Source organism: Scyliorhinus canicula, chromosome 16, assembly GCF_902713615.1.
Source record: "Scyliorhinus canicula chromosome 16, sScyCan1.1, whole genome shotgun sequence".
Classification (NCBI taxonomy): Eukaryota; Metazoa; Chordata; class Chondrichthyes; order Carcharhiniformes; family Scyliorhinidae; genus Scyliorhinus; species Scyliorhinus canicula.
The window spans coordinates 12,791,953-12,805,442 of NC_052161.1; the positions used below are offsets into that span (position 1 = coordinate 12,791,953).

Sequence of the window (13,490 nt, forward strand, 5' to 3'; positions counted from 1 at the left end):
AATGTCTCCTGGGGGTGAACTATCTTTTCCTCACAGTTTGCAGATTGAAAAATTATTAGAGATTCTCGTCGGGTTTCCGAATATAAATTGGGGTCTGTTCTGGTACCGTAACACATTCATCTGCATGATCTCATGAGATAGATTTTGTTTTTAAACTTAGAGTACCCAATTATTTTTTTTCCAATTAAGGGGCAATCTAGCGTGTCCAACCCACCCACCCTGCACATAATAATAATAATCGCTTATTGTCACAAGTAGGCTTCAATGAAGTTTCTGTGAAAAGCTCCTCGTCGCCACATTCCGGTGCCTGATCGGGGAGTCCGGTACGTGAATTGAACCCGAGCTGCTGGCTTTGCTCTGCATTACAAGCCAGCTGCTTAGCCCACTGTGCTAAACCAGCCCCATCTTTGGGTTGTGGGGGTGAGTCCCACGTAAACACTGGGAGAATGCGCAAACTTCACATGGACAGTGAGCCGGGATTGAACTTGGGACCTTGGCGCCGTGAGGCAGCAGCGCTAACCACTGCCCCACCGTGCTGCCCCATCTCATGAGATAGATAAACAAAGCACTTCAGTCGAATCGGGCCCAGCCAAAAGTCATCGGAGGGACCATAAAAATAAACCAAACAAGGAAATTAATACTTTGTACGTTGCCTTGTTTCCATCTGCATCCCCACCAACACACTGGTAACGGCCACTCCCCTCAAATGTCAAGGGTCTGCATCCTACGCCTGGCTTCAGCTACCCTAACTTTTCTCCCAATCTCCCCTTGGTGTTTGCTCTTCACCCCCTCTCCTGTGAAAAACACACCTCAGAACGTTCCACCATGTTAACACTGTGGGCGGAAGAAATGTCAGGTTAAACTGAGAGGGGGAGCCGAGACATGCGTGAGTAAATGGAAACTTGGGAGTGTTGGAGGTGGAAAGAAAACGTCAATTGAAGTACACTGTTGTCACTGTTGATGTTTCTAGCTGTTGCTTTGATATGCGATGACGAATCAGTTTTTTATTTTGATTTGCCTGTTCTTCATTCCCATAGCGATTAGGAATCTATGACTGAACGGCGTGGAAAATCAAACTGGAAGGATCACTGCGCGATGCCGGAGGACGAATAGACGGCTTGTCCCTTCAGTTTATCTCACACAACCCTGACGCCAGGGGTATTACATGCCACAGAATGCAGAAAATGAGTGGCTGTGGTCGCCAAGTTCAGCTCTTCATTCCTTTAATACTTGGAGTTACGCTGTGCTCGGTGACGCATGCTGTGGATTTAGACAATATTCCCAGAAGGACAGTGCCAATTCATGGTAATGTGCCACTTCTTCTTTATGTTGAATTCCCAGGATTACAAGGATTTGTCTCATATATACTTAGGCCTTATACATATAATGGATATCAAATAGGGTTTATATAATGGATGCAGAATTGGTCATATATAACACGCACTGCAGTTATTATTTAGGACTTGTAGCAGATACTGAATAAGGTCTATTTTGCAGTTACTCTATAGGGCTCATAAAGAAGGCACTGCATGGAACTTATACAATGAATATGTATAGGGCTAATGTCATAGATACTATATAGGGCATATGGTATTGTAGACAGCACGGTAGCACTGTGGCTTCACAGCTCCAGGGTCCCAAGTTCGATTCCCTGCTGGGTCACTGTCTGTGCAGAGTCTGCATGTTCTCCCCGTGTGTGCGTGGGTTTCCTCCGGGTGCTCAGGTTTCCTCCCACAGTCCAAAGACGTGCAGGTTAGGTGGATTGGCCATGATAAATTGCCCTTAGTGACCAAAAAAGGTTGGAGGGGTTATTGGGTTGCGGGGATGGGGTGGAAGTGAGGGCTTAAGTGGGTCGGTGCAGACTCGATGGGCCGAATGGCCTCCTTCTGCATTGTATGTTCTATGTATAGGGCTTATGTGTAGTGGGCACTATACGTGGCTTATATAACAGGCATGATACATGTAATACATATATAGGGCATGCAATGGTACAATCTTACAGGCACTATATGGAGCATATATAATGGGTACGGTACAGGGTTTATATATAGTGAGTTCTATGCAGGGTTTATATCATGATACAATGCAGCCCTTATATAGTGCCTAGTATACAGGAGGTACATGTGGTGCTGAATGAACCATTAAGTGATGGGTACTATAAAGAATTTATAAATTGTAGGAACGATATAGGACTTTTAAAACTGGTACTGTATAATACTTATATATAACAGGTTCTGTACAGGACTCGGGGAGTGCTATGCAATGTTTTATATAGCAGATGCTATATGGGGATTATGGTATGTAATGTATAGAGCTCATTTATTGAGTGCTCATTTATTGAGTACTACACAGGGTTGATTGGGTGCTGTTCAGGAGTTATACACAGTGGGCACTATTTTGACTCACTTTGTGGGACGAGTCAATTCGTAGTTGACCTTCAAGTGATCTGCAAGGACTTTGGAAAATGGGCGAGAAAGAATGGTTTGTCAGTCGAACATGAGGGGCGGGATTCTCCGTAGCCCTTCGTAACGCGGGTTGCGAAAAATCGGTGTCAATCACTCCGGCGCCGGGGCCTTCTTGAAGGCCGCTATTCTCCGTTCCCGGAGGGGCTAGCAGCTGACTGACGCGATACGCGTCAGTTTCACCAGCTGCGGAAGTGGTGAGACCCGGCGTTTTTTGGAGGATAAGGAGGAGAGAGACAGACCCGGCTTTTGGGGGGGGGGGGGTGTGTTCCGGCATTTGTGGGGGTGGGGGTGGGTTCCGGCATTTGTGGGGGTGGGGGTGGGGTGGGGTGGGGTGGGGTGGGGTGGGGTGGTGTGTGTGTTCCGGCATTTGGGGGGGGGGGGGTGTGTTCCGGCATTTGGGGGGGGGGGGGGGGTGTGTGTTCCGGCATTTGGGGGGGGGGGGTGTGTTCCGGCATTTGAGGGGGGGTGTGTGTTCCGGCATTTGGGGGGGGGGTTTGGGGGCAGCGGCGGGCAGAGAGGGGGGGCGACGGATGCCCGGGGCCAACGCACCGTCGCCCCCCCCTCTCTGCCCGCCGCTGCCCCCAAACCCCCCCGATGCCGCAACCCACCCCCCCGATGGCCGCAACCCACTCCCCCGATGGCCGCTACCCACTCCTCCGATGCTGCAACCCACTCCCCCGATGGCCGCTACCCACTCCTCCGATGCTGCAACCCACTCCCCCGATGGCCGCAACCCACTCCCCCGATGGCCGCTACCCACTCCCCCGATGGCCGCTACCCACTCCCCCGATGGCCGCTACCCCCCGATGGCCGCAACCCACCCCCCCCCCCCCCCCCAATGCCTCAACCCACCCCCGACACTGAACGGCGTCAACCATCATCAATGGTTGACGCCGTTTTAAATCAACTCTGATTTGCGCCGACGTGACCCGTGGCCACGTCGGCGGGACTTCGGCCCATCCGGGCCGGAGATTTCAGGTCAGTGCAAATAAAATGAAATCCTGCCGGCGCCAGCTGTTTTCACAGGCCGCCGACGGGATTTGCACAACGCCGGTTTTTTCCGGCGGGAGAATTACGAAACCTGCGGGAGCGGAAATGACGCCGCTTCCCGCCAATTCTCCGACCCTGCGTGGGGTCGGAGAATCCCGCCCCAGGTCTCAGTAATGTCAGTAAATTCTCTTTGCTGTTTTTATATCTGATATATTTACAATGGGTTAAGAATTTTCTCAGTCCAGTGTGGCTTCCTTTAATGGGAAGCTCCCATATGTGATCATCTAGTTTCCTCTTAAATGCACTATACCGCTCACCTCAACTACTCCTTGTGTTAGTGATTTCCACATTCCAATCGGTCTCTGGGTAAAGAAGTAAAAGCTGTTACGCAAAGCCCTTAATTGAGAAGCCTCCATACAGTGTGCCTCCGCCAATTCCCCGAATACTTCGAGGACATACATTTCTTGTTCATTTTATTTATGGTTGTGACCCTCTTGCCAGTATGTGTGGTAGATACTAAGACGATGCTGTAACATCTTTACCAATTTGTTGCGGGTGCGATTCGCTTTTTTTTTACCTGCTCGCCCAGGTGAGGGTCTGTAATGCTGAAGAATTCAGACACCCCTCGCCGATGTCAAGTGCTCACCGGGTCCTGTGAGATTTTGCACGATAGTTCACTGTTTGGTGCAGGCTACCGTTTCCTCTCCTCTGCCCCAACAAACGGCTGGACCTTGCTGGAAGTAGTAGCAATGAGAAAATTTGCCTGCAGGTCTGGCGAATAAGATACAACGTGAGTTTTGAATCTCCAAAAGCTGCTGGTTGATTTACGGAGTCACTGAATCAGAATCGCAGAATTGTTACGCCACAGAAAGGAGGCCATTCGGCCCATCGTATCTGCACCTGGGCTCTCCAAATGAGCAACATTACTTCATTGATTGTTTCCCATTCACCCTTCGCCTTGCTGTTACTTCTGACTTGCTGGAACTGTGCAGTAAATTCACTGAGGACAGGCAGGGCTGGTACTTTGCAGCTTTTGTAACAATGGGGGATTATTATTAATACAATGCCAAGCAACCCCTCTGGGCCAGAAAGGGTACAATTTAAGGTGTTCAATCTTATTTGCGTGTTTGTGTGTAGTCAGTTGTTCAAGGTTAAAAAAATGTCAGTTTAAAAAAAATAAATCTTACCTTTACCTCTCTGCGCCAATTTCTTTCACCATAATTCAATCCTTTTGTCCCTTTCTTTGATCCTGATATTTATTCGGGCTGGATTTTCTAGCGGGATTGGGGAGCTGTTTTATTTTAAACAGGATTCCATCTGTCAGGTGGGGCAGCAGAGGCAGCTGTTTGGGAGCATGTAGATTTGTGTGCTGGAGTAGAAATGAAATGAAAATCGCTTATTGTCACGAGTAGGCTTCAATGAAGTTACTGTGAAAAGCCCCTAGTCGCCACATTCCGGCGCCTGTCCGGGGAGGCTGGTACGGGAATCGAACTGTGCTGCTGGCCTGCTTGGTCTGCTTTAAAAGCCAGCGATTTAGCCCATTGAGCTAAACCAGGTTTAGCACTTGAATGGCAATTGTGCGGACTGAGGGATAGGTCGGGGGATAGAGATGGGAGCTCTGGTGAAGGACCGGTGATTACTGCGGCTGTTTGATTGTTGTTGTGGGGTGGTGGTTGCAATCATAGGGTGTGGAGTTGGTTTTGATGTGTATTGCAGACTGGGTGGGATTAGGTCGTGTGGAGGGAACAGGTTAGGATGGGGAGTTGGGGGAAGCACTATTCCTTCTCTTGGCCCAGAGCAGTGCTGGAAAGAACAAAGAACAAAAAAAGTACAGCACAGGAACAGGCCCTTCGGCCCCCCAAGCCTGTGCCGACCATGCTGCCCGTCTAAACTAAAATCTTCTACACTTCCTGGGTCCGTATCCCTCTATTCCCATCATATTCATGTATTTGTCAAGATGCCCCTTAAACGTCACTATCGTCCCTGCTTCCACCGCCTCCTCCGGCAGCGAGTTCCAGGCACCCACTACCCTCTGTGTAAAAAAACTTGCCTCGTACATCTCCTCTAAACTTTACCCCTCGCACCTATGGCCCCTAGTAATTGACCCCTCTTCAACACAGCAATCCTTGCCTCCCTTTAGCTGCCGGGCTTCATGAAGCCTGAAAATGGAGATAAAACCAGCCTCATTAAAATATTGATAAATAAGCACACTGCCTTCTGGTAGCACGTTAGCCACAAGCACAGGTCATCCTGTATCTATTAAAATTGGAAATGAGGGTGTTTGAGGCACCTTTGTCATTTGAAAGGTTTTTGCATCATACCCAACCTCAACGCATCTATTTTTGGGATTTAAAATTCCTCTCTTTGTATCTCTTCTACCACCTGATTAACCTGAAATTCACCCTAATTGCTTCTCCATCATTGCTCTGTTTCTCATTCATAATTCACATTGGTTGAGGTGATGCACTGTTGGTCCCATCGTTGTCTGAGGCCCTGACGTCTTTAAAAAAAAAAATTCCCACAAAAAGCAATACTGAACACGTGGCTTCTGTGAGGAAGCTTGCCCATGGGCGTTGAATGAATACTTTTTTTATTCTTTCATCGAATGTGGGCTTCGCTGGAACGGCCAGCATTTGTTGCCCATCCCTAATTGCCCTTGATCTGATTGGCCATTTCAGAAGGCAGCTAAGAGCCAACCCCATTGGAACATGTAGGCCAGACCAGGTAAGGACGGCAGATTTCCTCCCCTAATGAGCATCAATGAACCAGATGGGTTGTTACAACAATCGATGAGAGTTTCATGGTCACCATTATTGCTGTATAAGCACCGCACGCTAACCGATTGCCACTCTAACCAATCTGACACTAGCTTTTCTTTTTTTTCTCTTATAGATTTAGAGTACCCAATTTCTTTTTGAATCAAGGGGCAATTCGGCATGGCCAATCCACCTACCCTGCACATCTTTGGGTTGTGGGGGTGAGACCCACACAGACACGGCGAGTGACTCGGGGCAAGGATCGAACCCGGGTCCTCAGAGCCGTAGGCAGCAGTGCTAACCACTGCACCACCATGCCTTCTCGAGACTGACCTTTTCAATTCCAGATTTATTATTAATGAATTGAATTTATTAATTAATTGAATTCAAACTTCAGCAGCTGCCGTGGCGAGATTTGAGCTCATGTCCCAGGGTTGAGTACTAGCCCAATTCCATTGCCAGGACATCACCATCTCCCCTGCACTGTCCTGTGCAGTGGGTCCATGCTTACAGGAAACTGCTCAGTCATTTCACATAGTATACGTCTAGCAGAGGCATGTGTGATTTGACTTAACCACCCTGGGCTAGATTTGAACTCAGGTCCCAAGTCGAACCCACTGCCTCACCCGGTCTCGTAACAATTACTTCCCTGATTGATTAGTGGCCATGACTCACTGGCATCTCACAGCCAGACAGTGAAATAAAGTGGACAATAATAACCTTTATTATTGTCACAAGTAGGCCTCCATTAACGCTGCAATGAAGTTACTGTGAAAATCCCCTAGTTGTCACATTCCGGCGCCTGTTTGAGTACACCGAGGGAGAATTCAGAATGTCCGATTCACCTAACCAGCGTGTCTTTCGGGACTTGTGGGAGGAAACCAGAGCACCCGGCGGAAACCCACGCAGACACGGAGAGAGCGTGCAGGCTCCACACACAGAGTGTCCTAAGCCGGGAATCAAACCCGGGACCTTGGCGCGGTGAAGCAACAGTGCTAACCACTGTGCTACCGTGCCGCCCCCAAAAAGCGGCAAATGCCAAGAATTGAATCAGAAATTTTAAAAACATTGGAAATACATAACGAAAGGAAAAGGATTTGCATTTGTATAGCTCCAGTCACTGCTTCAGAATGTCTCAGAGCCAATGGGTTTTGAAGTGTAGTCACTGTTGTAATGTAGGAAATGTGACAAACAAGAAAAAAAAGCAGCTTTGATTAAACACACCCTTCATAAAATGAGAAGCCCACCATAACTGTTCCGGGTTTCCCGTTGGGATGAGGATGTGCGCGCGTTAGGGTTGCCGACTCCGGTCAGACGTACCCTTGGAGGTTGCGTTTCCCAATCCCAAGTGCCCCTCCGAGTTAAACATATCCTTTCCTTCAGCTTCAATATTTTTATAACGAGTCAGTGAAAATATTCAAAGAAGCTGAATATCACGCCTCCTGTTTTTATCGTCCCTACGATTAATCTCATGGATGTTGGTCGCAGATGTGTCAGTTCCTGGAGGCTCCAAAGCTAATCTGAGCTGAGATGTTTCTCAGAGTCAGATCCTGAATATCTGAATCTTCCCCCCCAATTCGGGTCTATCACAAATCACTGGAATTGCCAGCCCTTCAGTGCCATTTTCTCCACGAGAGCGTGACCTTGACTGCTCTTGTAGCAGTTCCATTTGGTCAGATGATGCCCTTTGACTTCCTGCTTGCCACACGTATACCATGACTTATTCACTCTTCTAATGAATCGGGGCTAATTCAGCACGGCCTACAATATTGTGTGCGGGATGCGGCGATTAAAATAATTTGAATTTAATGTTTGTTGGTTTCCTGACATTAATCAGAAATAGCTGCCCAACTCTAGGAAGGTACATAGTTTACACTGAATGTGCAGCTCCAACCCCATCTACATGTTTGCTGATGACATGACCGTAGTGGGTCGGATCTCAAACAACGATGAGTCAGAGTACAGGAGGGAGATAGAGAACCTTTTTTAAAATAAATTTAGCGTACCCAATTATTTTTCCAATTAAGGGGAAATTTAGGGTGGCCAATCTACCTACTCTGCACATCTTTGGGTTGTGGGGATGAAACCCACGCAGACACGGGGAGAATGTGCAAACTCCACACGGACAGTGACCCAGGGCCGGGATTCGAACCCGGGTCCTCAGCGCCGTAGGCAGCAATGCTAACCATTGTGCCACCATGCTGCCCCAGAGATAGAGAACCTAGTGGCATGGTGCAAATCACAACAATTTCTCCCTCAATGTCAGCAAAACTAAGGAGCTGGCCATCGACTTCAGGAAGTGCACGCCCTGTCTATCAATGGAGGCGAGGTGGAGATGGTTGACAGCTTCAAATTCCATGGGGTTCACATCACCAACAATCTGTCCTAGTTCACCCACGTCGATGCTATGACCAAGAAAGCACGACAGCGCCTATACTTCCTCAGGAAATTAAGGACATTTGGCATGCCCACATTGACTCTTAGCAGTTTTTGTAGATGCACAATAGAAAGCTTCCCAACTGGTTCCATCACAGCCTGGTACGGCAACTGCTCTGCCCAGGACCGCAAGAAACTTCAGAGAGTCGTGAACACCGTCCAGTCTATCACCCAAACCCACCTACCATCCATTGACTCTGTCTACACCTCCCGCTCTGGCCTTGGGAAGGCGGGCAGCATAATCAAAGACCCCTCCCACCTTGGGTAATTCTCTCTTCCGACCTATTCCCTTGGGCAGAAGATACAGAAGTCTGAGAAGACACACCAATAAGATTCAAAAAACAGCTTCTTCCCCGTTGATACTAGACTCCTGAATGACCCGCTTAGGGTCTGAACTGATCTTATGGACTGAACTGAACTTCCTACACATCTTCTCTACAGTTGTAGCACTATATTCCATTTGCTTCACCCTTTGTCTATGTTGATGTATTTTCATTATGTATCCTCATGTGTTTATCGTATGTTCTATGTTTTCATGTATATGGAGCGATCGCCCTGGGCTGTACGCAGAAGGATACTTTTCACTGCAGCTTGGTACACGTGACAATAAATCTAAATCTAATCTAACCTCAGCTCAGATAAACATCATTCAGCCCAGCGGATCTGTACTGCGTTTATGTTCCCCACAGCCCTGCTCCCACCACCCTTCATCCACCCCCCTCAATGTATCCTTCTCTTCCTTTTTCACCTCATGTGTACCTCTAGCTTCCCCTAATGCACCTATTCTACTTGCATCAACCACTGCACATAGTAGTTCCACCTTCTAATAATTCCCTGCAGGTTTCTCGTGCATTTCCTGTTGGATTTAATCATTTTATAATTGTGACTTCCAGTTCTGGTCTCCCCCACAGGTCTGAACCATTTCCTTACATCTATCCTATCAAACCCTATTATTTTTTTGTTGTTTTTTTTTAGAAATTTAGAGTACCCATTTAATTTTTTCCAATTAAGGGGCAATTTAGCGTGGCCAATCCAGCTCCCCTGCACATCTTTGGGTTGTGAGGGCGAAACCCACGCAGACACGGGGCAGTGCAAACTCCACACGGACAGTGACCCAGAGCCGGGATCGAACCTGGGACCTCGGCGCCGTGAGACTGCGCCACCCTTTCAAACCCGATCATAACCTGAAAGACTTCACTCTTCGAGAGAAAAGAGCCCCTGCCTGATTAATCTCCCCTGATAAATGTAACCTCTCCATTGCAGATCACATTGCATACCAAGCTGCTGAAAGGTGAGTCGTATCCTGTGCTCATTCCGATGGCAATAGCTCAACTTTGTAACATTGTCAAGTCCCAACCTTTTGCAATTTAAGGAGTCGGCCCTGCGTTGTGGGTGACGTTCCTGGCGCTAAGGGAGTGAGTCATCTTTTGTATTCACTTGGCGTGAGTAGATGATGAAAAAGGCCTGTGGCTGTATAAAGAAAACAGAAGCTGAAACCTGTGTGTGGAATGCCACATTGTGTAACTCCTGACCACAGTCTCCTACCCTGGAGCTTGACTTGCTTGGAAGCCTCCTGAAATTGATCACCCCCTGAGTGACCACGTTGATGGAAAACCCATATTCTGATGCTACTATCAAGTTTTATTTGTACACGTTGCAGTCATGGGCAAGTTCCTGCCCTGCGACTCGTCACAACCAGCCACGTGCAAAACCAGATGCTCTGGCCAAAGCTGAATTCAAGCGGCCTCCTAGCTTTTGCCAATCTTTCCTCTGGAGTGTCGGGTAACAGGGGCGAACCATTGTTTTCAGCTTCCGAGGCTCCAATCACTCGAATCCCACTGGTTTCAATCGACTGAACGTAATCAGCTCATTGTTTTTTTGTTAATCATCTCGGGATGTGGCATTTATTCCCTGATCTTTGCTGTCCTTGAGAAGGTGCCGTAGGTACACCCACAGTGCAGTTAGCGAGGGAGTTCCGGACTTTTGATCCAGCGACAGTGAGGGAACGGGCGATATAGTTCCAAGTCAGGATGGTGAGTGGCTTGAGGTGATGGTTTTCCATCCTATTGTGTTTTTGAGTAGGGGAGGTTCTGGGCAGTGGGGGCAGCACAGTAGTTAGCACTGTTGCCAGGGTCACAGTGCCAGGGTCCCAGGTTCGATCCCCGGCTTCTCATCCAGAACATTGTGCTAAACTTGTATACAGCATCACTTCAGCTTCAAGTGGAGTATTGTGTTCAGTTCTGTGCGGCAAACGATCGAAAAGATGTGACGATATGAGAGGGAGTGCAGAGGAGATTCGCAAAAAATGTTTCAAGGGATGAGGAACTTCAGTTTCATAAATAAATTGGAGAAGTTGGAACAGGCTCTCCTGGGAGAAGTGAAGGTTGAGGGGAGACTTGGTAGAAATAATCAAAACCGTGAGGTGGCTGGACAGGGAAAAATAGTTTCCACTGGTGGAAAGATCAAGAACAAGAGGGCGTAAATCTGAGGTAATTGGCCAAACAAACCATGACGACAGGAGGAGAAACTTTTGTTCTCGCAAGTGAGGGGGTCAGGATGTGGAATGCGCCGCTTGCGAGTGTGGTGGAGGAGGCAGATTTCACTTGGGGCATTGATGAGGGAATTAGAATAATCTGAAAAGGAAGAATGTGCAGTGTTACGGGGAGAAGGCGGGGGAATCGCAATGGCTGTATCGCTCATTTGGAGAGCCAGTGCAGGCATGATGGGTAGCATGGCCTCCTTCTGCACTGTAACAGTTTTGTGGATTACTCAGAACATAGAACATAGAAAAATCTATCAACAGAACTTCCCTTTCCCCTCATTTTTCTATGTAGCTTCCCTTTAAACACATCTGTGCTGCCCGCAAGTTCCATATTCTTTTTTAAAATAAATTTAGTGCACCCAATTAATTTTCTTCCAATTCAGGGGCAATTTAGCGTGTTCAATCCACCTATCTTGCACATCGTTGGGTTGTGGGGCGAAACCCACGCAAACACGGGCAGAATGTGCAAACTCCACACAGACAGTGACACAGAGCCGGGATCGAACCTGGGACCCTCGGCGCCGTGAGGCAGCAGAGCTAACCCACTGCACCACCGGGCTGCCCTAAGTTCCATATTCTTAACGGTTTCTGGGTAAAGAAGTTTCTTCTGAATTCCTTATTTGATTTCTTTGATGACTGTCTTATTTGGCTTCTAGTTTTTAGTCTTTAAAGAATTCCGGATGTCCTAAAGCTCTTTTCAACTAACAAAGTACTTTTGAGGTGCAGCCAATGTGGTAAAAGGTAAAACAATGCGCACTCGACCAGGAATGTGGTAATTAATGTAATTGGTTGAGAGCGGAGACATTGGGGAGAAACTCCTCCCCTTCAAATGGTGCAATTGGATCTTCTACATTGAAACATTTGTCCTCCCAAGTCAATGGCTCATTTGAAACTTGACACCTGTGATAGGGCAGTACGCCCTCAGTACTGTCCCGTGATAGGGCAGTACGCCCTCAGTACTGCACCGTGATAGGGCAGTACGCCCTCAGTACTGCACCGTGATAGGGCAGTACGCCCTCAGTACTGCCCCGTGATAGGGCAGTACGCCCTCAGTACTGCCCCGTGATAGGGCAGTACACCCTCAGTACTGCCCCGTGATAGGGCAGTACGCCCTCAGTACTGCCCCGTGATAGGGCAGTACGCCCTCAGTACTGCACTGGAGTATCGGCCGAGGTTTTGTGCTGAGTTTTCTGTAAGATTCTCAGTCTGGATAGAATGGCTATCACATCCCGTTGGGGCAGCAAATGCAGAGCCGCGGGCAATAGGAGCAATTTCAGCTTCACACCTGTAATTCCCCCAAAAGAGATGAGTGAATCACCCCCGTTGTCTCTTGGCCCAGCCAGCAATGCTCAAGCCTCCTCAATGAGCGAAAGAAAGAGCCTATTATTCCTATTCTGTTAATTCATCTAATAGCTTTAAGGGTTGTTCCAAATTTATGCACCATGTCTGGGGGCTGGTGTCAGACTGGAAGTAAAGATGAAGGTGTCGCGTCGGTTTCCTCCAGTCCTCCCACATTGACAACATAGACTTCCACATTGACAGCTAATTTTACTTAATGAGCCGGGGGGAGGGGGAACACACGAATGTTGCCAAATTTGTGCAGGTGGTTACTGATCATCCATCACAGTTTACGACATTTACACTTTACAAAATCCTCACCGCTCGGGTTACATGCTGACAGAAGACTGGAACAAGTAGGAGTATTTAATGGAACTGTTCTGTAAAAAAAAAAGCCAAGCTGTGGCATTCCTGAGGAACAGCCAACTATGGCAGGCAGTTAATGCATGTTTTGGGATTACCATGATTATGTGAAGGGATTAAGCACAATGTTTTCTTTTAGAATGTTGTCTCGGATAAACAAAGTGCTCCTGTGATAGGGGCAGGGGTGTCTATGTGGTGCACTGTGTAATGACTACCCTTGTCTTATGGGAGGATTATGCACGCGAATTCTCTCGTGGCAATTATAGAATGGCTCCTTAGGGCATTGTTACACTGCTGATACTGATTTAAGGTGGTCTCAATCCAATCTCAATTTAATTACAAAGGTATAGTTGATAATCTAGTAAAATCACCCAGGGGGTTGCGGGGTGGATGGGCATCTGTCATAACCCTAAGGAGGTTTCAACACAGTTGGACAAACAGGCAGTTTCTGGATGACACTTTTTTAATAGGCGGCACGGTGGCTCAATGGTTAGCACTGTTGCTTCACAGCGCCAGGGTTCCAGGTTCGATACTGACTTCTGGTGATGCTCTGTGTGGAGTTTGCACATTCTCGCCCTGTCTGCCTGGGTTTCCTCTGGG

At 47.9% G+C, this 13,490-nt stretch overlaps 1 protein-coding gene and 1 long non-coding RNA gene across 5 annotated transcripts in view; one reads left to right on the forward strand and one right to left on the reverse strand.

The window, feature by feature from the left end:
• Positions 1 to 13,490, reverse strand: part of LOC119979735 — a 62,601-nt gene that overhangs the window by 47,500 nt on the left and 1,611 nt on the right. For both annotated transcript variants that reach the window (XR_005463774.1, XR_005463775.1), the window contains exon 2: positions 4,033 to 4,226. This is a non-coding gene — a long non-coding RNA (uncharacterized LOC119979735). The remainder of the gene's footprint in view (positions 1 to 4,032; positions 4,227 to 13,490) is intronic.
• sema4gb (sema domain, immunoglobulin domain (Ig), transmembrane domain (TM) and short cytoplasmic domain, (semaphorin) 4Gb) overlaps positions 1 to 13,490 on the forward strand; it is a 199,543-nt gene that overhangs the window by 22,282 nt on the left and 163,771 nt on the right. For all 3 annotated transcript variants that reach the window (XR_005463770.1, XR_005463769.1, XM_038822318.1), the window contains exon 2: positions 1,038 to 1,305. Coding sequence is in view for 1 of the 3 variants with exons in the window: in XM_038822318.1 (XP_038678246.1) it covers positions 1,176 to 1,305 (130 nt within the window). In the remaining 2 variants the exon portion in view is untranslated. The remainder of the gene's footprint in view (positions 1 to 1,037; positions 1,306 to 13,490) is intronic.